Source organism: Chiloscyllium punctatum, chromosome 36, assembly GCF_047496795.1.
Source record: "Chiloscyllium punctatum isolate Juve2018m chromosome 36, sChiPun1.3, whole genome shotgun sequence".
NCBI classification, from domain to species: Eukaryota; Metazoa; Chordata; class Chondrichthyes; order Orectolobiformes; family Hemiscylliidae; genus Chiloscyllium; species Chiloscyllium punctatum.
The window spans coordinates 11,316,360-11,340,008 of NC_092774.1; the positions used below are offsets into that span (position 1 = coordinate 11,316,360).

General features: G+C 46.0%; 1 gene segment (V, D, J or C); it reads left to right on the plus strand.

Moving 5' to 3' along the window:
* Positions 1–7,898: 7,898 nt before the first annotated feature.
* On the plus strand, positions 7,899–8,267 carry LOC140459999 (T cell receptor alpha variable 26-2-like). The segment is given in 1 exon segment: positions 7,899–8,267. A coding segment is annotated over 1 exon segment (369 nt).
* Positions 8,268–23,649: the final 15,382 nt, after the last annotated feature.

Here is a 23,649-nt window from a genome sequence, read left to right on the forward strand (position 1 = left end):
TGCTTCGCAATTACGTCGCACTACCTCTTTCTTGTCTCTCACTGCTCCTTAACATGCTATAATTTCACAGTAGGTATCTCCTTTCCAGCATATATCCGTTCTCTCCGAGTATTGTGACAAAGTTATTGCTCCCATTGAGATCGTAACCGATGTCCTGGTGATAACGATGATGTTTATTAGACCAGGTTTTCTATTTGAGTGGAGCCACCAAGCAACATTGGCACAGCTGGTTCCTGAAATTATGATTGAAGAGGGAAGAAATGTCACAGTCACCGACATGTTAAGAATAAGTAGCAATCAAATGTATCTACTGCTGTCGTAATCACGTGGACAATCTCCACGGAATGTCATTCATATTGTAGTAAGGAATTCAAAAATACATTCAGACATCCCTGAACGTTTCTCTTCAACATTTGACAGCATTGGCCAGATTGCCTAATGCATGATCAGCAATACACCTACTTCTGACTCTGCAGTGCAGTGCTGTGCTATGGAACCCACGGTACTCCACAGATTTAGCAGATTTCGTGCAAGTAAATGCACACCAAACCCTTCTGGTTAATACTCAGTATATCGGGATCTCACAATGGGAAACACAATAGACGGGTCATTATTTACTCTAATTTTCTTAGTGTTAAAAATAATCTTAATATCTGTAATTTGCCGCTGGACCATTTGCGTTAAATCTTGATGTAAACTATTCCAAGATGACTAGACAGCGTTATCATTGTCACCATTAATCATATCGTAAATAACAATGAAGATTTACAGTAATAAAAAGGAGGACGTGATTTACATTTATTTCTTGCGAATTGCTTGTTTACTGAGAAGCAACGAATGCAAAACAGTATATTAATGGCAAGTTGTGGGGCGTCCCCTCATGGAATCCCTTTTTCCTGTGAACCTGCAACTGGGGTGTCCTCCTTCCAAGCTGTAGTTTAGATTCCCAGAACATTCCTCTGTCGATCAGACCAATGTCAAATGGGGAACAATATGGCTTACCGTCTCGGAGCTTCAGCTATCTGACACTGTGGTACGTCACTTTGCACTGATTCTCTCAGCAACAAGAAAGAGGTAGTATTGAAACAAGGTACAGCAATAGAACGTGGGTCCCCTCAAGTCTGCTTTGCTATTTACTGAAACTATGGCTGATCTGTTTGAAACCAAACGTAGCATTCCCGTTTATCCCCGATGATCTTTCATCCTGTTGTTTAGCAGTAATATTTTTACTTCCTTTGAAAAATATTCGAAGAATTCACTTCTATCACCTTTTCTGAAAATGAGTCCTCATGACCCACCCATAGAGAATAATATCTAAATATATCATATCTTTTATGAGTGGGCGTTACACTCCTTTTAAGAAGCGGCCTCTCCTTTTGCACTTTCCAATCAGAGAAAACATCCTCCACATGTCTACCCTCCAAACGACCCCTCAACAGAAACCTGTGCAGGAAATGCTTCAGGTTCCAGGGTCATAAACGTTTGGCACAGATGTGAACACTGTTCTGTTTCTGAAAACATGACCATGGGACATATTACGTTTCACTGGACAGTTTTAATGCAAGTTGGGATTAAGTAACTCATCCATGAATGCAGCGCCTTTTACATTCCAGTGTTCTTTTAATATGGACCATGGAGAATCATGCAGCTTGAGCCTTAGGATTCGAAATCCAATCTTTTAGATTTAGGTTTGAAGGAGGTTCATATTTACTCTGAAGTTCTAATGGAGTATCATGATCAGAATATTACGTTCAGGTTATCATTCACGGACTAAATTACTCCTTATAAAGGGATACAACATCGACCTATTCAGTTCTTTGCCCAGAGTGTAGTTCTGGAAAGGCACTGCAGGTCAGGCAGCATCCAAGATGCAGGAGAATCGCGGTTTCGGGCATAAGGCCTTCATTCAGATCGAGGCTTATGCCTGAAACTACGATTCTCCTGCTCCTTGGATGCTGCCTGACCTGATGTGTTTTTTTTTCAAGCACCACACTCTTGTATCTCATCTCCAGCATCTGCAGTCCTGACTTCCTCCTTCTTCAGTTCCTCGCTAAACTTGTGAGATACCATGTAAATAAGGGCGTTGATTCAGAAACTGAGCAACTGGAGAAGATCCATCATTTCTTAAAGGATGTACCACGTCTCACTGAAATGAGGTCAGTGAGGTTTCACTTACCTGAAATCCGAGGAGCAGGAAACGTCTGACATAGATCAATTCACAGGAGGAAGCTTCATGAGATGGGGAAGAGCAAGATAATGGACGTCCTGCGATTTGACAGTTCTATATCTTGTCACTTCTCATAACACCTCAGCCTCTTATAGGTTCTGCTGGCCTTTAAGGTTATGCTCAGGTGCGTTCTGTTCTATCCATTCGGCTCCTAATCTTATTATATCCATTGTTCAAAATTGCAAAAATACAGAAATGTACTGAGAGTCATATTGCTTCACCTCAGGAAGGCAATTGGTCGAGTAAGGTCTAAACAGGCACTCGTAAATGGGAAAGGTAAAAGGTAAAAACAAGGTAAAAAAAACACCTCGCTCCCCTTCCTGGACCTCTCCATCTCCATTAGTGACGACCGACTTGACACTCACATTTTTTACAAACCCACCAACTCCCATAGCTACCTGGATTACACCTCTTCCCACCCTATCTCTTGCAAAAAAATGCCATCCCGTATTCCCAATTACTCCGCCTCCGCCGTATCTTCTCCCAGGAGGACCAGTTCCACCATAGAACACACCAGATGGCCTCCTTCTTTCGAGACCGCAATTTCCCACGTGGTTAAAGATGCCCTCCAACGCATCTCGTCCACATCCCGAAACTCCGCCCTCAGACCCCACCCCTCCAACCGTAACAAGGACAGAACGCCCCTGGTGCTCACCTTCCACCCTACAAACCTTCGCATCAACCAACTCATCCGCCGAAATTTCCGCCACCTCCAAAAAGACCCCACTACCAGGAATATATTTCCCTCCCCACCCCCTTCCGCCTTCCGCAAAGACCGTTCCCTCCATGACTACCTGGTCAGGTCCACACCCCCCTACGACCCACCCTCCCATTCTGGCACTTTCCCCTGCCACCGCAGGAACTGTAAAACCTGTGCCCACACCTCCTCCCTCACCTCTATCCAAGGCCCTAAAGGAGCCTTCCACATCCATCAAAGTTTTACCTGCACATCCACTGATATCATTTATTGTAACCATTGCTCCCGATGTGGTCTGCCTCCTAGCAGAGCACTTTAGGGAACATCTCCGAGACACCCGCACCAATCAACCAAACCGCCCCGTGGCCCAACATTTCAACTCCCTCTCCCACTCTGCCGAGGACATGGAGGTCCTGGGCCTCCTTCACCGCCGCTCCCTCACCACTAGACGCCTGGAGGAAGAACGCCTCATCTTCCGCCTCGGAACAATTCAATCCCAGGGCATCAATGTGGACTTCAACAGCTTCCTCATTTCCCCTTTCCCCACCTCATCCTAGTTTCAAACTTTCAGCTCAGTAACTGTCTCCTTGACTTGTCCGGACTTGTCCGACCTGCCTATCTTCTTTTCCACCTCTCCACTCCACTCCACCCTCTCCTCCTTTACCTATCACCTTCATCTCCTCCCCCACTCACCCATTGTACTCTATGCTACTTTCTCCCCACCCCACCCTACTCTAGCTTATCTCTCCACGCTTCAGTCTCACTGCCTTATTCCTGATGAAGGGCTTTTGCCAGAAACGTCGATTTCGCTGCTCGTTGGATGCTGCCTGAACTGCTGTGCTCTCCGAGCACCACTAATCCAATATTTGGTTTTCAGCATCTGCAGTCATTGTTTTTACCTTGTTGATTTTATCCCTACTGCGAATCCTCTTGCAAGGATGCCTGCCTTGAAGAAGTTTTCCTCCTCTCTCTACAAGAATCTCAGGGAGTCCCTCTCCCACTGCAACTCCCAGGTCATTTCCTCTGCTCTGAAACTCTTCAACCATGTTTTGAAACAAACTCGGAACCACAGCCACATTTGCTTCCTCAGTGCATGCCTCCGTAACCAACTCATCCCACACGGACTCCAGACCACCTTTAAACCAGCAGAGTTCGGACCCGAACAGGACAAACAGTACAGACTACAGATTCAAAAACACCAGTAACAGTTCTTCTTCAAGATCCTCCGCTCCACGCTTGCAGCAATGCGCCGGCACCTAACCTCTCTACAGTCAGTCCTGCCTCAGCTGAGGGCCACACTCTCTCAGAATTGCAAAGGGCCCACTCTGTACTACATCCACAGGAGAATTCATACTCTCAACAAACAGTATTTCAATTCCATCTCAAACGTCAAAAACTGTAAGTACAACAAACTTTTATCCACCCACCTCCATAACCAGCGCTCCTCAAACATTCCAAAAGATTCCCCTGGCCTCGGAAACGCCATTAGCCATGCGGCTGACGCAGTAACCACCCCCACACTTAGTGATGATGTCACTTCCGCCCACATAATGGGCACTCCCACATCCACTTCCGGCGCTCGCATCATCGCTGATGGCACACGCTCAGTGAATTCCGCCACCCCTACTGCCATGATCACCACAACTTCCGCCTCCACCAGCGCCACTCACCTGCATTATGCTTGCACGCCCCCCACAGACCCCACTGTTACTATCCCCACACCCCAGAACCCCGAGGGCAACATTACCCCAGCTCATGCCTCGACCCCCATTCACCCCACCATCACACCCACTCCAAGTACTGGCTCCGACCCCACTCCCAGCTCCACACCCACACCAGATCCCAGCTCCACACCGACACCAGATCCCAGCTCCCGGCCCTGCCGAGTTTTCACCATCCCTCCAGACCTCCCACTCACTGAGGACGAACGATCAGTCCTCAGCAAAGGACTCACCTTCATCCCCCTCCGTCCATGCATCAATGAATTTAATACACGACGTGACATCGAACAATTCTGCCGTCGCCTCCACCTCCGAGCTTACTTTCACAATCAGGACTCCCGCCCACCTTCCGAGGACCCCTTGGCCTATTACCTGCCCTCGACCTCTTCATTTCCAACTGCCGCCGGGACATTAACTGCCTCGACCTGTCGTCCCCCCTCCCCCACTCCAACCTCTCACCCTCACAACGCACAGCTCTCCAATCCCTCTGCTCCAATCCCAAACTCACCATTAAGCCAGCGGATAAAGGGGGCGTAGTGGTAGTCTGGCGCAGTGACCTCTACACCGCTGAAGCCAAACGCCAACTCGAGGACACCTCTTCCTACTGCTCCCTTGACCATGACCCCACCCCCCATCACCAAACCATCATCTCCCAGACCATACAGAACCTTATCACCTCAGGAGATCTCCCACCCACAGCTTCCAACCTCATAGTCCATGAACCCCGCACTGTCCGGTTCTACCTCCTTCCCAAGATCCACAAGCCTGACCACCCTGGCCGACCCATTGTCTCAGCATACTCCTGCCCCACTGAACTCATCTCTACCTACCTTGACACTGTCCTATCCCCCCTAGTCCAGGAACTCCCCACATACGTTTGAGACACCACGCACGCCCTCCACCTCCTCCAAGACTTCCGTTTCCCCGGCCCCCAACGCCTTATCTTCACCATGGATATCCAATCCCTCGACACATCCATTCGCCATGACCAGGGCCTCCAAGCCCTCCGTTTTTTTTCCTCTCCAGACGTCCCCAACAGTACCCTTCCACTGACACACTCATTCGTTTGGCCGAACTTGTCCTCATCCTTAACAATTTCTCCTTTGAATCCTCCCACTTCCTCCAGACCAAAGGCGTAGCCATGGGCACACAAATGGGCCCCAGCTATGCCTGTCTCTTTGTTGGCTATGTAGAACAGTTGATCTTCCGTAATTACACCGGCACCACTCCCCACCTCTTCCTCCGCTACATTGATGACTGCATTGGCGCCACCTCGTGCTCGCGCGAGGAGGTTGAACAATTCATCAACTTCACTAACACATTCCACCCTGACCTTAAATTTACCTGGACAATCTCTGACACCTAGCTCCCCTTCCTGGACCTCTCCATCTCCATTAGTGACGACCGACTTGACACTGACATTTTTTACAAACCCAGAGACTCCCATAGCTACCTAGATTACACCTCTTCCCACCGTATCTCTTGCAAAAATGCCATCCGTATTCCCAATTTCTCCGCATCCACCGTATCTGCTCCCAGGAGGACCAGTTCCACCATAGAACACACCAGATTGCCTCCTTCTTTAGAGACCGCAATTTCCCTTCCCACGTGGTTAAAGATGCCCTCCAACGCATCTCGTCCACATCCTGCGCCTCCGCCCTCAGACCCCACCCCTCCAACCGTAACAAGGACAGAACGCCCCTGGTGCTCACCTTCCACCCTACAAACCTTCGCATCAACCATATCATCCGCCGACATTTCCGCCACCTCCAAAAAGACCCCACCACCAGGGATATATTTCCCTCCCCACCCCTTTCCACCTTCCGCAAAGACCGTTCCCTCCGTGCCTACCTGGTCAGGTCCACACCCCGCTACGACCCACCCTCCCATTCTGGCACTTTCCCCTGCCACCGCAGGAACTGTAAAACCTGTGCCCACATCTCCTCCCTCACCTCTCTCCAAGGCCATAAAGGAGCCTTCCACATCCATCAATGTTTTACTTGCACATCCACTAATATCATTTATTGCATCCGTTGATCCCAATGTGGTCTCCTCTACATTTTGGAGACTGGACACATCATAGCAGAGCGCTTTAGGGAACATCTCCGGGACACCCGCACCAACCAACCACACCACCCTGTGGCCCAACATTTCAACTCCCCCTCCCACTCTGCCGAGGACTTGGAAGTCCTGGGCCTCCTTTACCACCGCTCCCTCACCACCAGACGCCTCATCTTCCGCCTCGGAACACTTCAACCCCAAGGCATCAATGTGGACTTCAACAGTTTCGTCATTTCCTCTTCCCCCACCTCACCCTAGTTCCAAAGTTCCAGCTCAGCACTGTCCCCATGACTTGTCCTACCTGCCTATGTTCTTTTCCACCTATCCACCCCACCCTCCTCCCTGCCTTATCACCTTCATCCCCTCCCCTGCTCACCTATTGTACTCCATGCTTCTCTCTCCCCAATCCCACCCTCCTCTACCTTATCTCTCCACGCTTTAGGCTCTCTGCCTTTATACCTGACGAAGGGCTTTTGCACGAAACGTCGATTTTGCTGCTCCTCGGATGCTGCTTGAAGTGCTGTGCTCTTCCAGCACAACTAATCCAAAATCTACCTCTAATTGTCGAGAACAATGTGGCCATGAGCCATTTACTTGACAAACTGCAGTGCATCTGATATAGATATAGGAGTTACTTTTACAATAAGGTAAAGTGAAGTTAAATAAATGCGATTGCAATGTATCTGCTTAGTGAATGCAGTCAAAGCAACATTCTATTCTACTGCTTCATTCATCAAAAATTGCCTTGAGTAATAAAGCTTTGGTTACAATGCAGGAGCAACATTGTCTGAAATCATTGGCTTCTGCAAATGAAATTGAAATGCAGATTCTCAGCTGCTCACAGTGTTCTCCTGGGGAGGAGGACATATCTGCTTTTATTGAGCAGTATCGCATGAATTGTGATTGGATGTCGCAACTATTTGTACTTGCAACTAGATGGCAGTGTGAATCTGGGATAAATATTGACGACGACGGCTGAAGGAGGAGTGACCTTCCAGACATTGAGCAACTTTCAATGTGAGAGGCTTGTTACAGGAACAAACACCAAGACTCTGCTTCTTCTGCTACTCCATTAGCAAGGCTTGTCTGCGATAGACGTCAAGAGTTACTTGTGTAAATGTAACAATTGCGCCCAGTTCCTCAACGGAACCTTGCGGACAATTGTTTTTGCCACTATTCTTGCAATCTGATAATGTTCCGAATTTGCAGAGTCCTCCTGATGTTTTCTGCTCTGACTTCCACGGATGTGACTGGAGAAGGTGATGTAATGCAACTTCCTCCGTGGATGGTTGTTAGTGAAGTGGGAATTGTGTCCATGAATTGCTCCATTGCCACTATGTTGGGCGCAATACACTGGTACAGACAGGTCCCGAATCAACCACCCCAGTATCTGGTTATGTCCAACAGGGAAAATGATCAGCCCGAGAGGATCACTGCTTCGATCAGTGGAGATTACAAAATCAGCATCCTGACTGTGAAAGACGCCAGACTGAATGACACTGCCATCTACCTCTGTGCAATGAAGTCACAGTGTGGCAAACAGATGGAGAGCGCATACTAAAACCAGCACAGAGTGGGAGTTCCAGTCTGGTGAGTTTGAAGAAACGGTGTTACTAATTCTGGGTGCCAAAATCGGAGATAATGGAAATGAGAGCAAAATACACCCGAAAGTATGGAACAGGTTAATTTAAAGATGCTCAGAAGTGAAGGCAATTGGAGAAGCGGATGGAGGTGAAGGAAGTATATGTTTGCAAACCTGAAAGAATGATGGAGAAAAGGAGAACGGGAGAGATACTTTAATAATACTTGCAGAGGACCGAACGATGAGAAACGATTGAAGAAGAAATGGAAGAAAGAGAAAAATAACAAGGATGATTTGAAAGAACAGGTCAAATCACAGTTGAAGGAAACATGAAAGAAAAATAGTGGAATTTCATTTAATGCAACGTAACTTCACCGAATCTCCCACTGTCTACCTCGTGCGGGATTTAAAGAATAAGAACTCAACTGGACACAACACCGAAATGTATTAACAAGAGCAGAGACTAGGATTAATGCAGCGAGTAACATATACCTCCTGCCTCCTGAAAGCCTGTCCATCATCGACAAGGCACAAGTTTGTAGTGTGATGGAATACTCCCCACTTGTCTGGATGAGTGCAGCTCCAAATATTCTGGAGATTCTTGACACCATCCAGGGCAAAGCAGTCCGTCTGATTGGCATAACCTTCACAAGCATCTACTGCCTCCACCTGCTTTTAGCTAAGATCCTCAGCAAGCACATTCTAACTTGCTTCCACTTCCACCTGGAAGTAGAAGGATCAGCAGACATATGGGAACACCACCATCTTAAAGATTCTGTCTCAGCCACTCACAATTGTTATGGACTAGGCCAGTCCGCTCAAAACATTCTTAAGCAGGCAGCCCAGACCAAAACTTTGCAATGTGCTTCGATAAGCGATCAGTGAAATTTACACGGAGTGAGTTAGCTAGGTTGACTGCCAGGTTTTAAAACAGACAAAACTGTATTCACAACATTACGGAATGAATCACAAAGAAGAGAATATGGATGACCCACCGTAGTCAGTCTATCCGAACTAAATTAATTATGCTTTTCCAAATATACACAACAATCCCAAGATACAACCCCCTTCAACATAGATTAAAATGAAACAGAGACTTTCAGATCGAAGTTAGAAGGGCGAAGGAAAGAGAGATTAGCCGCCTGTTTCCAAACAGTCCACTACTGCTAAACTGACGAACACCAAGAATTCAGCTTCCAGGACTGACCATTACCCTTTCATAATACGTGCCACTTCTAAAACATAAAAACTTTGGCCTAAAGTCTTATTTGTTTACGTATAAACAAAAAGGCCACCACCCACCACCACCCCCCCCCACCCCCCCACCCTCCACACCCCAAAATCCTTTTCATCTCTGTACCAATTAAGTCGATTCGGAGCCCGGACTGTTTTACAGAAACTCTGGAAAAAAAACAAGGACACAGGGTGAGAACAGGAACAGCTTGTAGAAAAATGACCACCTTTGTGACACCATCCTGACTTGAAAATATATTGCCATGCCTTCAATGGGACTGTGTAAAAATCTTGGATTTCCCTCTGTGGCATTGTGGGTCAACCCACATCAGGTTGACTGCAGTGGTTCAAGAAGGCAGCTCATCACCACTTTCTCAAGGGCAACTAGGAACGGGCAAGAAATGCTGGCGAGCCAGGGATGGCCACGTCTCACAAATGAATAATAAGTAAAAATATCACTAGTTATACAATCTAAGCATAGTCCACACATAATGGTAGCGGGGCATGCGGCCCACTCAATCTCAGTTGGTCATCACACCAGATCGACCCTCACACGACATCTCGTGTTGCTAATATTCCTGTCTGATCCATTATTGGACCGTGGGAGAATTCCGGAGCAAATATAGGAAACTCGTGCAGACAGAGGGAAAAGTTGTAAATTTCATGCAGACTGTCACCTGAGGCTGAAATCAAACCTGGCTCTTTGGTGTTCGGAGGCAGGAGTGCCAACCACTGAGCCAGCATAACGACAGCACGCGATTGCTTCCTTTAATTCATGATTTGGAATTGCCGCACTCAGAAAGTGTTCATTTCTTGGCACTGCAAATTTCCTTTAAATGTCGCCAGAGTACGATATAGTCACACTCACTGGGACAGTCTCTAACGTTGTCTTCTTGTGAGCTGTTTAAATCATCAAGGCCACTTGCCTTCTCGTTTACTTTTGTGTCATCTGTGGAACATTCACTTCAATCAGGATTTGGTTGGTCTGTTGACATGTATCTCTGTTCTTCCACCATTCCCATTCAAATAAAGGCAGCTTTACAACAATTCGTTTTGTTTTTCTTTAGAAGATTTGATTACCTTGTATGGGCGCTGCTGGCAATGCTAGCATCTACCAGTAATAGTGCATGACAATGTGGCGGCAAGCCCTAGATCTAACACACTGCAGGGTATCAGATATAAACACAGTAGTTATGTGTATAATGAGACACGGTAAAGTTAACTAGTTACACTTACAATGGATCGTATCAGTAAGTGCAGCAGCAAAAACATGTGATTTCACTGTTTCACTCATTGGAAATTTCGTTGTGGAATAAAGATTTAGTTACAATGCAGAAGGAACACAGTCTGAAATCGGTGGAAGGTGCACATGAATTTGAAATGCAGGGTATCACCTGTTCACAGTTTTATACGGAGAAGGAGGCCAAGTCTGTTGTTTTGAGCATTGTCCAGTGAACTGCAGCTGGTGTGAGAATTTGAAGATTGCAATTACTTATCAGTACCACTAGATGTCAGGGCGAGTCCATGATAATCATTGAAGATGAGGGCTGGAGCAGGAGTAAACTTCCAGACAATGTGAATCACTGTCAGTGTGAGAGGCTTAATACAGAACCACGCACCAAAATTCAGATTCTTCAGCAACTCCACCAGGTTAAACGTGAGTTCGTCGTCAACCGTGCATTTTTCTAGTTATTTACTTGTATGAATATAATAATTAATTGCAGTTCCTCAACAAAAATACATGAACAATTGCTTTCACCATTGTTCGTGCAATCAGATGATGTTCCGAATTTGCAGTGTCCTCCTGTTGATTTCCACTCTGATCTCCGAGGAAGTGACTGGAGAAGGCGAATTGAAGCAACTTCCTCCCTGGATGGTTGTTACTGAAGTGGGAATTGTGTCGATGAATTGCTCTTTTGCCACTACATTTAACACAGTGCGTTGGTACAGACAGCTCCAGAATCAGCCACCCCAGCATCTGATGATCGCGAAAAGGGAAGGTAACCCATCCGAGAGGATCACCGCTTCAATCGGTGCAGACTACAAAGTCAGCGTCCTGACTGTGAAAGACGCCAGACCCAATGACACCGCCACTTACCTCTGTGCAAAGAAGGCACAGTGTCACAAACAGTGGGAAGTCTGCACTAAAACCTGCATAGTTTCGGGAATTGCGTGATGCTGAGTTTGAAGGATCAGTGTTTCTCCACAATCAGAGATAAGGGAAATGAGAGCAAATTACACTGTAATGTATGGAACATCAAAATGTAAAGATAGTCAGACGTGATGACAATTGAATATGCGGATGGAGTTGAAGAAAGGGTATATGTAGAAATCAGAAACATTAATGGTGAAAAGGAAAAGCGGATGGGTGCAGTAATAATATTTGCAGAGGGCCTCATGGGGAGTAACTGTTGATGACGAAATGAAAGAAAGTGAAAAATATCGAGCATGATGCGCAGAGGTTAAAGATCAAGGGTAAAGCACAAGTGAAGAAAATTTGAAGAACACATGTTGTTAGCATCATTTAATTCACCACTGTCAACATCCTGGAGGTTTTATTGACCAAAGACTTATCTGAACCCATCACATAAAAACAGTAGCGACAAGAGTAGGTCAGAGACTTAAACATTGCCGCCAGTAACATACTTCCTAACTCCCCAAAGTCTGCCACAATATGCATGGCAGAAGTCCGGGGTGTGAGATGAGAGCAGTCTGAACAACACCCAAGGAGACTGACACGATCCAGGACAAAGCAGCCCGCTTGATTGGCACTGCATCCATTAGCATCCACTCCCTCTACCACCACAGCTCAGTCTGTACTACCTACAAGATGCACTGCAGAAGTATGCCAAAGATAATCATTCACAACCTTCCAATCCCACGACCACTTCCATCTCGAAGGAGTATACCCGGGCGGCATATGGGAACGCCACCACCTTCAAATTCCCTTTCAAGCCAGTCACCACACTGATTTGGAAATATATTGACGTTCCTTCACTGTCACTTGGTCAAACTCCGATAATTCCCTCCCTAATGGCAATATAGGTCCACCAAGAACAGGTGTATTGCAGCAGTTCAAAAAGTCAGCTCAACTCCATCTTCACAAATCAACTAGGGACAGGTAATAAATACTGCCTGCCAGTGGTGCCTAAATCCTACAAATAAAGACATTTTAAAAAGTCAATATGTACACAAACTAAAAATAGAAATTCTGCAGTGTGGGTGCATGCCATTTGGCCCATCGAATTCACACCGAGCCACTGAAGAAAATTATACCCAGACCCCACCTACCCCTGCATCTCCTATGTCTAACTTACCAAACCTCCCGTCTTTTGACTGAAGTACAAAACCAGAACAACCACATGAAACCCATGCAGACGCAGGGAGATTGTGCAAATCCCATTCTGAGTGTGAAATCAAAACTTGATCTTTGCTGCTTTGAAGCAGCAGTGGTTAAGACTAAGCCACCGTGCCTTCATCTCGAGAACGGTGGATGAAAATGCATGACTTGCTTTTTCCCCATTTATTAATTGTTTATATCTCGTTGCTGCAAATTTCCTGGAGATCTCACCAGAATATGTCACAGTCACACTCATTAAACAGCATGTAAATTGGTTTCCTTATAGACTCTTTGAATCAAAATCACCAATTGCTATGCTATTTACTTTTGTGCCATTTTTAACCCTGGTCATCATACATCGACTTCAGTCAGGATATAGAATTTGCGTTGGGATGTACCGCTGCTGTTTTACCATTCCTATTCAAATGATGGAAGCTTTGACGAAAGGCCTTTTGTTTTCTTTGACAAATCCGTCAGCCTTGTATAGTCTGAGACAATGTTCGATCTGATATCCACACAAGAGTCATGTTTACAATGACACAAAGTAAAGTCAGTTACACGGATCATACCATTAAATGCATCAGAAGCAACATTCGATTCAATGTTACATTCTTTGGAAAGAGAACAATCGGCCATGTATTTGGCTGCCCTTGACTCGCATTCTCTCATCTCTGTTTTAAATTATGCCTCCTTACTTTTAATCCATGGAGCATAGTTTTAGATCCGCTGCCCCCAAAAAATCCGAAAAATACTCCACGTTAAATTCCCACCAGGAGCCCTCATAAAAATTCCTGATTAAGCATGCGTTTCCTGTGCAGTAGCGTCGATCCTCCAGCAGGATAATTCATCCAACCTGCACCTACATTTCTCCAATGACAGATGACAGATACACGTAGAAACACAACCATACACAGATGAATGCACACAGACAGAAACGCAGATAGAAACATAAAGACACATACATACAAGCACACAGATATAATATGCACAGAGTTGCATGCACCCTCACACTGGTACATGTATTCAGCTGAGCACGTACCTACGGGAGACTCGATCAGATTGGGATATCTGTACTGCACAGCTGGGTTGGACTGAAGGCCCTGTTTCAGTGCTGCATGATTGTATGAGTTCATATTTTGAAAGGCAAATTAAATATTGGCATTCATTTTGAGAGCATCAGAATGCAAGAGTAGGGATGCATGATTGGGGCTGTATAAGGCTGTGGCCAGACAGCAGTTGGAATGTTGTGAGCATCTTTTAGCCCGATTTCTACGGTAGGGTGCGCTGGCCCTGGAGGGGGTTCAGAGGAAGTTTCCAAGAATCATCCGAGGATGAATAGCATGTCACATGAGAGATGGTTGAAGTCTCTGGAACTGTACTCGATAGAGTTTAGAAGGATGGGGAATCTGATTGAAACTTCCAGAATACCGAGAAGACTGAATAGCGTGGCCCTTTAGAACTGAAATGAGGAGGAACTTCTTCAGCCAGAGGGTGGAGAATCTGTGGAACTCATTGCTGCAGAAGTAGTGGAGACCAACTCATAGAGTGTATTTAAGACAGAGATACGTAGCTTCTTGGTTAATAAGGGAATCGAGGGTAACAGTGAGAAGGCAGAAGAATGAGTCTGAGGAACATGATCAAATGGCAGGACAGATTCGATGGGCCAAATGGCCTGATTCTGTTCCTCATACCCTACACCTTTCCAGTTTCCACACTAACCATGACTCCATTTCGACTCCAAACTTCAGATTCCATGTCCTCACACACTCCAGTATAAAAAATGCATTACATCCTTTTGCAGAAGGAGATGAATGAAGGTGTGTGTGTGTGTGTGCGTGCGTGTGTGTGTGTGTGTGTGTGTGTGTGCGCACACATGAGAGAGGCAGGGTAGAGTGATTTCTGACAGATCCTAACAGAGTGATTCACTGTAACGAGCTGTAAATGTCGCTCTTCCTGTTGTACATAAGAGAAAGAAATATACATTCTTTTTATTTCAAAATATTCTTCATTCATTCAAAATCTCTGTCGGTATGCAATATTACAAAAGCAATTCAGTTCTATACAGTTGCACATCAAGTAGCAAAAACGAAAAAAACTCTTTGAATCTATCAAAACAAAACCCAAAACTTGTCTTACTCGTTAATTACGAATGTTTACTCATTCTGAAGTCATGGGTAGGCTCCAATAACAGAACAGACCCCCATTTACCTTCAGCAGAAAGAGCTCAGACAGTGGTCTCTCCCCAGTGCACCTCGGCGGCAGCTGCCTCAAGCTTGAGTGCATCCCTTACCATGTAAAGGATGTGTCAGTCTGCAATACTCAGTCAGGGACAATTCCTTATTCTGGAAGACCAACAAGTTTCAGGCAGAACAAAGAGCGTCGTTCACTGACCTGACGGTCCTCCGTGTGTTTCCCTGCATCATGGAGTTGCTTGCGGTGAAGTTGTCACAAATCATTGCAAATTCCTCCAGACTTGCTTTGCAAAGGCACATTCCAAAAGTGGATGTATAACAGTAAACACCCTCCACAACCACTTCAAAGGCAGCGTGCGGTGATGCAGGCTGACCGGGTGTGCAATGTGGATCTGACAGTTAGTGTCCTTCTCTCCACCACACTACTGGTGATGTTTTGGTGAGTGGTAGAAAGTTGTGGTGACGAGGCATTTTCCAAATGACTTGAAGGTCTGCTCAGGGAGCCCCCAACAACCCCCGCCCCCCACTGCCCCCCCCCCCCCCCACACACACACACACACGTCAGGATCCACCATTGACTCAGGGTCTCGAGGATGCTATGTGCTGACCAGTTCCTGATAGACTGGTGGTCAAAGGTGTTTCAATTTGCAAATTTATTGATGCAGTTTAGGTGATAACACGGGATGGTCCGACGACTTGGAGAATTCTACAGAAGCGAGAGCAGGCCCATAGATCACAACTCTGTGGGCAGGTAAAACCTCGGTGCACAGTGACACTTGGTGTGTATGTTGCGAGCATCCACGCACAGCTTGATGCAGCCACACACAAAGGTGGCTCTCAGGGTGAGGGCAAAGCTGGGTAAGTTTTATTCCTTCCTTATCCGGCGTGTTGTAATGTGATCCCTCCAGACCCGAACTCCTGTCAGCTTCCAGATGAAGTGGAAAATAGCTCTGGTGACTCAAATAGTACAGGTTCAGGGAATGGGCCAGACCTGCACCATGTCCAACAACAGAGAGAATACCTCACCCCTGATGACCAGGTTTTTACCCACAATGGAGGTGGAGCGGTGCTCCCAAAAGGTCCATTTCTGCTTCCTTTTGGTGATGCGCTCCTCTCAACATTTTATGCATGCTCTGAACAATATCCCGTGCACCTTCAGGTTATCTGTCCTGACGGTGAAGGGGACGAATGATCATTCGGCCCAGTTCCCAAAGAACATGTCCTCCACTCTTGCCTTGATTTACTTTGGCTCCCGAGGAGAATTGAAGCAAAACATCATCCAAGGGAGGCTTTGAGCTGATGGCCTCCGCTGCATGGAATAGTCACCCCTCTCATGCTAACATTCTTCCTGACGGACACAGCAAAGACTCAACACAACACACAAACAAGTCAGGAGAGTGGGCATAGCCCTACCCGACACCGAATCTGATCAGGAAACTTTCTAATTCTCTGCCATTGATTGAGAGTGTGCTAATGAAGTTGGTGTAGAGCAGTCAGATCGAATTGCAGTTTCCCTCCCCAAAACTGTTTTTGGAGAGCATATCTCGCATGTAGGTGTGTGATATCCATCCCATCATAGGACTTCTCCTGGTCCTGGCTGATGAGGCAGATATCCACTCCCATATCTTGCATTTAAGCGATTGCATCCCTGAGGAGCAGGAATGATTTCTAAGTTGTCATGCTCGGTACAGCACAGGGTTGGTCAGGGTGGATCACGTTGACCCAATTGGCGATAACCTCAACAGAATGAACAGATACCAATTTCTAATGTGCTCCCGCTCCCCCTCCTCTGGTAGATCAATGTGATACTACCTTTCATTATGGATTTGCACATGGTACCTACCAGACACAAAATGGCACAGACCGCCAGCATGTCCTGGCCAAGCTAGGCTGTACTGCATATGTCAGGTAGCCTTGTTTCCCTTCGATCACAAAGCTTGACTGTGGGTGGAATATGCACCCACTGGCGTCCACGTTGAGAGTCAATTTTACCTGCAGATGGCTGGGTCCAAATTCCAAAGGGGTCCATTCCGTCAATGCTGCCACCTTGAAGCTGCAGGTGCGTTTCCCAGGAAGATCAGGCCATCTGCTTCTGGGACGTGAGAGTTCGTCCAAATGGATTGTCACAATCTGGCTCTTCTGTGCAATGAGAAAGAACAATAATGCTGCGGACAGGATGCAGGGTGGAGCCTCACCTCTTTGGCTCCAGAATAACATCAGGAGTTTTCCACATTGCTTCACTCTCCTGAAGGTCATATTGATATAGACACCACTGGGGGAGTTCTGCAGACAAAACATACCTATTGTTTGGAATGCACAGCAATGCAGTAGGACTGTCTTGGTGAAGAAGACTCAGTGGATCAGCGATCCATCCTCCACCTTCTTCACAGTCACATTGACTGAACTGTGGACATCTGAGCAGAGGTCATATCTGTAGTTTGGTTTGAATAGGTCTTAAGCAGAAAGCAACAGAAAGAACCGTCAATTAATGCCTCATAGCCAGAACTTTCCAACGAGCACCAAGACATGGCTTGGCTGGTGGTGAGAAGGGCTCTGCCTGTGAGATCCTTAATGCACGCCCGGACTCTCAGCCGCACTGCACGCTGCCCTCGAAGCGGCTGCGGGGGGCACGAGAATGTCACACACCTCCTTCTGGAATTTGCCTATGCAGAGGAAGTCTGGAGAGGAATGCAGTGGTGTTTGTCAATGTTCGTCCCGGGCAGCGGTGCTCTACGGCCTGTTCTCTGGGATGCACATCGAGACGAACATCGGCTGTGCCTGGAGGATCATCAACTCAGTGAAGGATGCTCTCTGGGCGGTCCGAAACCTGTTGATCTTCAAGCTGAAGGAGTGGACCCCGACTGAGTGTTGCAGACTGGCACATTCCAAGGTCCAGGACTACGTGATGAGGGACGTGCTGAAGCTTGGGGCAGCTGCCGCCAAGGCACAGTGGGGAAAGACCACCGTGTAAGATCTGCCTACCAAAAGAAGAACAGGGGGCGCGTGCAGTCATTTGGGTTCTGCTGATGCCTCAGCTAAATATATGGACATATGATTGACAAATGTACAGATCTGTATATACAAATGATAAATTTTGATCTCTGTATATAACTGTTTATGTATGTACGGCATGACCAACTGTACAGACCACCAAATTATTTTATGAAAAAAGTATATTTTTGAAATAAGTAAATCAATTAATGATTAGCTCCATCTTCCCGGTTCTGCTGACAATCCAACGATGAGAAGGTTTCTTACATCGAATCAGTTTGAACAACCCCACAGTTTCAAAGTCCACATCGACATTTCAATGCATTTCTGTCACTGACAGTAATCGCTGTGTGGAAGAATGCATTAGTTGCAATGCAGGAGGAATGCATTCTGACATCATTGGACAGTGCAATTAAATTTGAAATGCACAGTCTCACCTGTTCACAGTGTTTTCCCGGGAAGGACAACAGACCTATTTTCATTGAGCACAATCCAGTGATGCAAAATGAGTGAACGTCGCAATTACATGTACAGGCCACTAGAGGGCAGTGCGAATCTGTGAGCAATATTGAAAATGAGTGCTGGAAGAGGAGTGACCTTCCAGACATTGTGAGCAACTGTCAATGTGAGAGGATTATGCCAGAAACAAAAACCAGGACTCAGCTTCTTCTGCAACTTTAACAGGAAGGCGGTTCAGGGTTAGATGTAAAGCACGCATTATTCCAGTTGTGTACTCTTATAAAAATAACATTTATATCTGATTCCTCACCAGAGCTCCGTGGAAAATTGCTTTCACCACTGTCCTTGCAATTTGGTAATGTTCCAAATTTGCAAAATCCTCCTGATGTTTTCCTCTCTGATGGCCACGGAGGTGACTGGAAAAGGTGAAGTGCAGCAACTCCACCGTTGGATAGTTGTTATTAAAGTGGGCATTGTGTCCACGAATTGATCTTTTGACAGTACAGCTACGAACGTGCGTTGGTATAGACAGCTCCAGAATCAGCCACCCCCGCTTTTGGTGATGGCTAAAAGAGACAATGATCAGTCTAAGAGAATCAGTGCTTCAATCAGTGGAGATTACAAAACCAGTACCCTGACTGTCAAAGACACCAGACTTAATGACACCGCCACCTACCTCTGTGCAATGAAGGCAGAGTGTCGCAAAGAGATGGAAAGCGTGTACGAAAACCGGAATGGAGTGGGAGTTCCAATACGCTGATTTTGCAGTATCTGTGTTACGAATTCTGTGTCCCAAAAGCCGAGATATGAGAAATGAGAACAAAATACACCAGAAAGCATGGAACAGCCAAAGTTAAAGATGGTCAGTGCTGAAGACAATTACATATGCAGCTGGGGTGAAGGAAGTGTGTATTTGCAAATCAGAAAAATGATAGAGAATAAAGGAAAGTACAGAGATACTTCAACAATACTTGCAGCGAGCAGTATGTTGGGAACCTGTTGAAGAAGAACTGGATGTAAGTGAAAAATAACAAGCATGATGCGCAGAGGTGCAAGGTCACCATAAATCACATTAAAAGGAAACATGAAGAAAATATGTTAGATATTCCTTGAATATAATGGTACCATCACTGAATGCCCCACTGTCAACGACCTGGGGGATTTAATGACAAATAACTTAACAGGACTCACCACATAAACACAATGGGCACATGAGCAGGTCAGAGGTTCGGATTACTGTGGAGAGTAATGTACTTCCTGACTCCCCAAAGAATGCCCACCATTTACAAGGCGCAAGTTAGGAGTGTGATGGAATTCTCTCTACCTGCTTGAATGAGTGCACCCCCAACAATACTCAAGAATCTTGACACCATCCAAGACAAAGCAGCCTGTTTGATTGGCACAGCATCCACAGGCTTCCACACCCTCCACTATTAACTCTGAGTGTGCACAACCTGTAAGTGTCAGTGCAGAGTTTTACCAACGATCATTACACAGGACCTTCCAAACCCACGACCACTTAGAGGGCCAGGAGATATGTAGGAACACCACAACGTTTAAAGTCCAGTCGCAGCCAATCAAACTTGGAAATATATCAGTGTTCCTTCACTGTCGTTTGGTGAAAATCCTGGAATTCCCTCCCAAATGGCATTAAGTGTCCATACCCAGCACGTGGACTGCAGCGGTTCAAGAGTGCAGCTCGGTACAAAATCCTTAACACGGACTAGGAATGGGCAATAAATACTGGCAAGCCAGCGGCAACGTCATCTCACAAATAAAGAAAAATGGTTTAGCACTCTCATGATAGAATCCCTGCAGTATGGCAGCAGGTTACTGGAACCATCGAGTCTCTGAAGGAAAACACACCCAAACTATCCCTGCATCTCCTCTGGCTAATTCAGCTACATATTTGGACTGTAGGAAAATTCCAGAACATCCGCAGGAAACTGACTCAGACACAGGGAAATTGTGCAGAGTGTCACCTGAAGCTGAACTCGAACCTGGGTCTTCGGTGCTGTTTGGCAGCAGTCCGAACAACTGAGACAAAATGACGTAATCTGTGGGATCCTTCTTGGAGATTCAGGACTTGGTGTTGCGCCAACTCATAAATTGCTCATTTCCTGGTGTTGCAAAATTAGAAGAGATCTCATCAGAGTACGCAATAATCACACTGACTGGAGCAGGTGATAACCTGGTCTTCTTGTGGACTCTTTGAATCATCATCAGCACTTACCTTCCCATTTATATTTGTGCCAGTCACCGACACCCACGTCTCACAAATAAATTAAAAAAACAGGCTTAACACTCTAACCATAGAATCCATACAGTACGGCAGCAGGTCTCTGACGAACCTCACACCCAGACTATCCCTGCATCTTCTCTGGCTAATTCACCTCACCTTCCGCGTTTGGACTGGGGCAGGATTCCAGAGCACCCGCACGAAACTCACACAGACACGGTGAAAATGTGCAGACTGTCACCTGAGGCTGAAATCAAACCAGGGTCTTTGGTGCTGTCAGGCAGGAGTCCTCACCACTGAGCCACAATGACATCGTCTACGGCATGCTTCCTGGGGATTCATGATTTGGTATTGCTTCAACTCATAAGTTGTGCATTTTCTGGTGCTGCAAATTTAAAAGAGATCTCATCAGATTATGCATTAGTCACACTCACTGGAGCAGGTAGTAACCTAGTCTTCTTGTGGACTCTTGGAATCATCATCAGTACTTACCTTCCCATTTATATTTGTGTCATCTGTAAACATAGCAGGATTTGCATCTCACATACACGTCTATCTCTCCTCTTACACCATTCCCTTTCAGATGAAGGAAGCTTAACCATAATGTGTTTTTTCCTTTTGAAACACTTGGTAGTCTTTCATGGGAGTGACTAGCAATGCTGACATCTACCTCTAACAGTCCAAGACCAGGTGGCCATGAGCCATTAACTTGACAAACTGCAGTGCATGTGATATCGATATAGGAGTAACATTTACAATAAGATAAAGTAAATTTAAAGAAATGCGATTACAACGTATCTTCCAAGTAAATGCAGCAAAAGCAACATACGATTCCACTGTTTCATCCACAAAAATGGCCTTGAGGATTAAAGGTTTGGTTACGATTCAGGAGGAACATCGTCTGAAATCTTTGGATGCTGCAAATGAAATTGAAATGCAGATTCTCAGCTGCTCACAGTGTTCTAATGGGAAGGAGGACATATTTGCTTTCACTGAGCAGTATCGCGTGAAGTGCAATTGGCGCGAGGCTGTGCATGTCGCAACTATTTGTACTCGCGACTAGATGGCAGTGTGAACCTGGGATAAATATTGACGACGTCGGCTGAAGGAGGAGTGACATTTCAGACCGTGAGCATCTTTCACTGTCAGAGGCTTGTTACAGGAACGAACACCAAGACTCAGCTTCTGCAACTCCAATAGCAAGTCTAGTCTGCGCTAGACGTTAAGAGTGCATTGTTGTCGATATTTGCCTCAACAGGACCCTGTGGACAATTGCTTTTGCTACTGGTCTTACAATCTGATAATGTTCCGAATTTGCAGAATCCTCCTGATGTTTCCCACTCTGACTTCCAGGGATGTGGCTGGAGCAGGCGATGTTACACAACTTCCTTCGTGGATGGTTGTTAGTGAAGTGGGAATTGTGTCCATGAATTGCTCTATTACCACTGTGTCGAACGCAATACACTGGTACAGACAGGTCCCGAACCAGCCACCCCAGCATCTGGTGATGGCCAAAACGGAAAATGATCAGCCCGAGAGGATCGCTGCTTCAATCAGTGGAGACTACAAAGTCAGTACACTGACTGTGAAAGACGCCAGACTGAATGACACGGCAATCTATCTCTGTGCAATGAAGGCACAGTGCTACAAACAGATGGAGAGCACGTACTAAAACCAGCACAGAGTTGGAGTTTCAGTGTGCTTATTTTGAAGTATCAGTGTTACTAATTCTGGGCGCCAAAATCTGAGAAAATGGAAAAGTGAGCAAAATACACTAGAAAGTATGGAACAGGTTAACTTAAAGATGGTCAGAAGTGAAGACAATTGGAGATGCGGATAGAGGTGAAGGAAGTATATGTTTGCAAACCTGAAAGTGTGATAGAGAAATGGAAAAGTGGAGAGATACTTTAATAATACTTGCAGAGGGCAGAATGATGAGAAACGGTTGAAGAAGACATGGAAGAAAGTGAAAACTAGCAAGCGTTGTGTTAAAGATCAGGTCAAATCACAGCTGAAGGAAAAATGAAGGAAATTTGTGGCATGTCCTTTCACACGATGTTAACAGCACCGAATCCCCCCACTGCCTTTTGTGTGGGGTGCTAATGTTTAAAAACTCAACTGGACACAATTCAGAAACGCAGTGGCGGCAAGAGCCACTTGTTAATGTGGCGAGGACCGTCCTCCCTGTCTCCCCAAAGCCTGTCCACCATCGACAATGCACAGCTCGGTATTGTGATGGAATACTCCCGAATTGTCTGGATGAGTGCAGCTCCAACAATTCTTAACATTCTTCACACCATCCAGGACAAAGCAGCCCCGTTGACTGGCACAGCAATCACTTGTTCAGAAACCTATAATTCCGTCCCTCCAATGGCATTCTAGGTCAGCCCAGAGCAGGTGAACTGCCGCAGTTCAATAAGGCAGCTCACCCCCACCTTCACAAGGACAACTTGGGACAGGTCATAAACGTTGGCCAGCCAGCGGTGCCTACATCCTACAAATAAAGACATTTTAAAAAGATTTATAACTACACAATCTAAACCTAGAATCCCTGCAGTGTGGATGGACGCCATTCGGCCCATCGAGATCGCACCAAGCATCTGAAGAACATCACACCTAGACCCAACGTACCCCTTCATCTCCTACGTGTCACTTGTAAACCTGGTAAGCGTACATTGAGATGAGTGAGGATTTGGAATTTACGTTAGCATGCACCTCTGCCGTTTCACCATTCCCATTAAAATGAGGGAGACTTTAACAGACTATCTTTTGTTTTCTGTGAGAAATCAGTTCGCCTTGTATAGTCTGAGACAATGTGGCGGTGAGCCGTGTGTTTGATGCACTGTAGTGTATTTGATACTCATGCAGGATTTATGTTTATGATGGCACAAAGTAAAGTTAATGAAA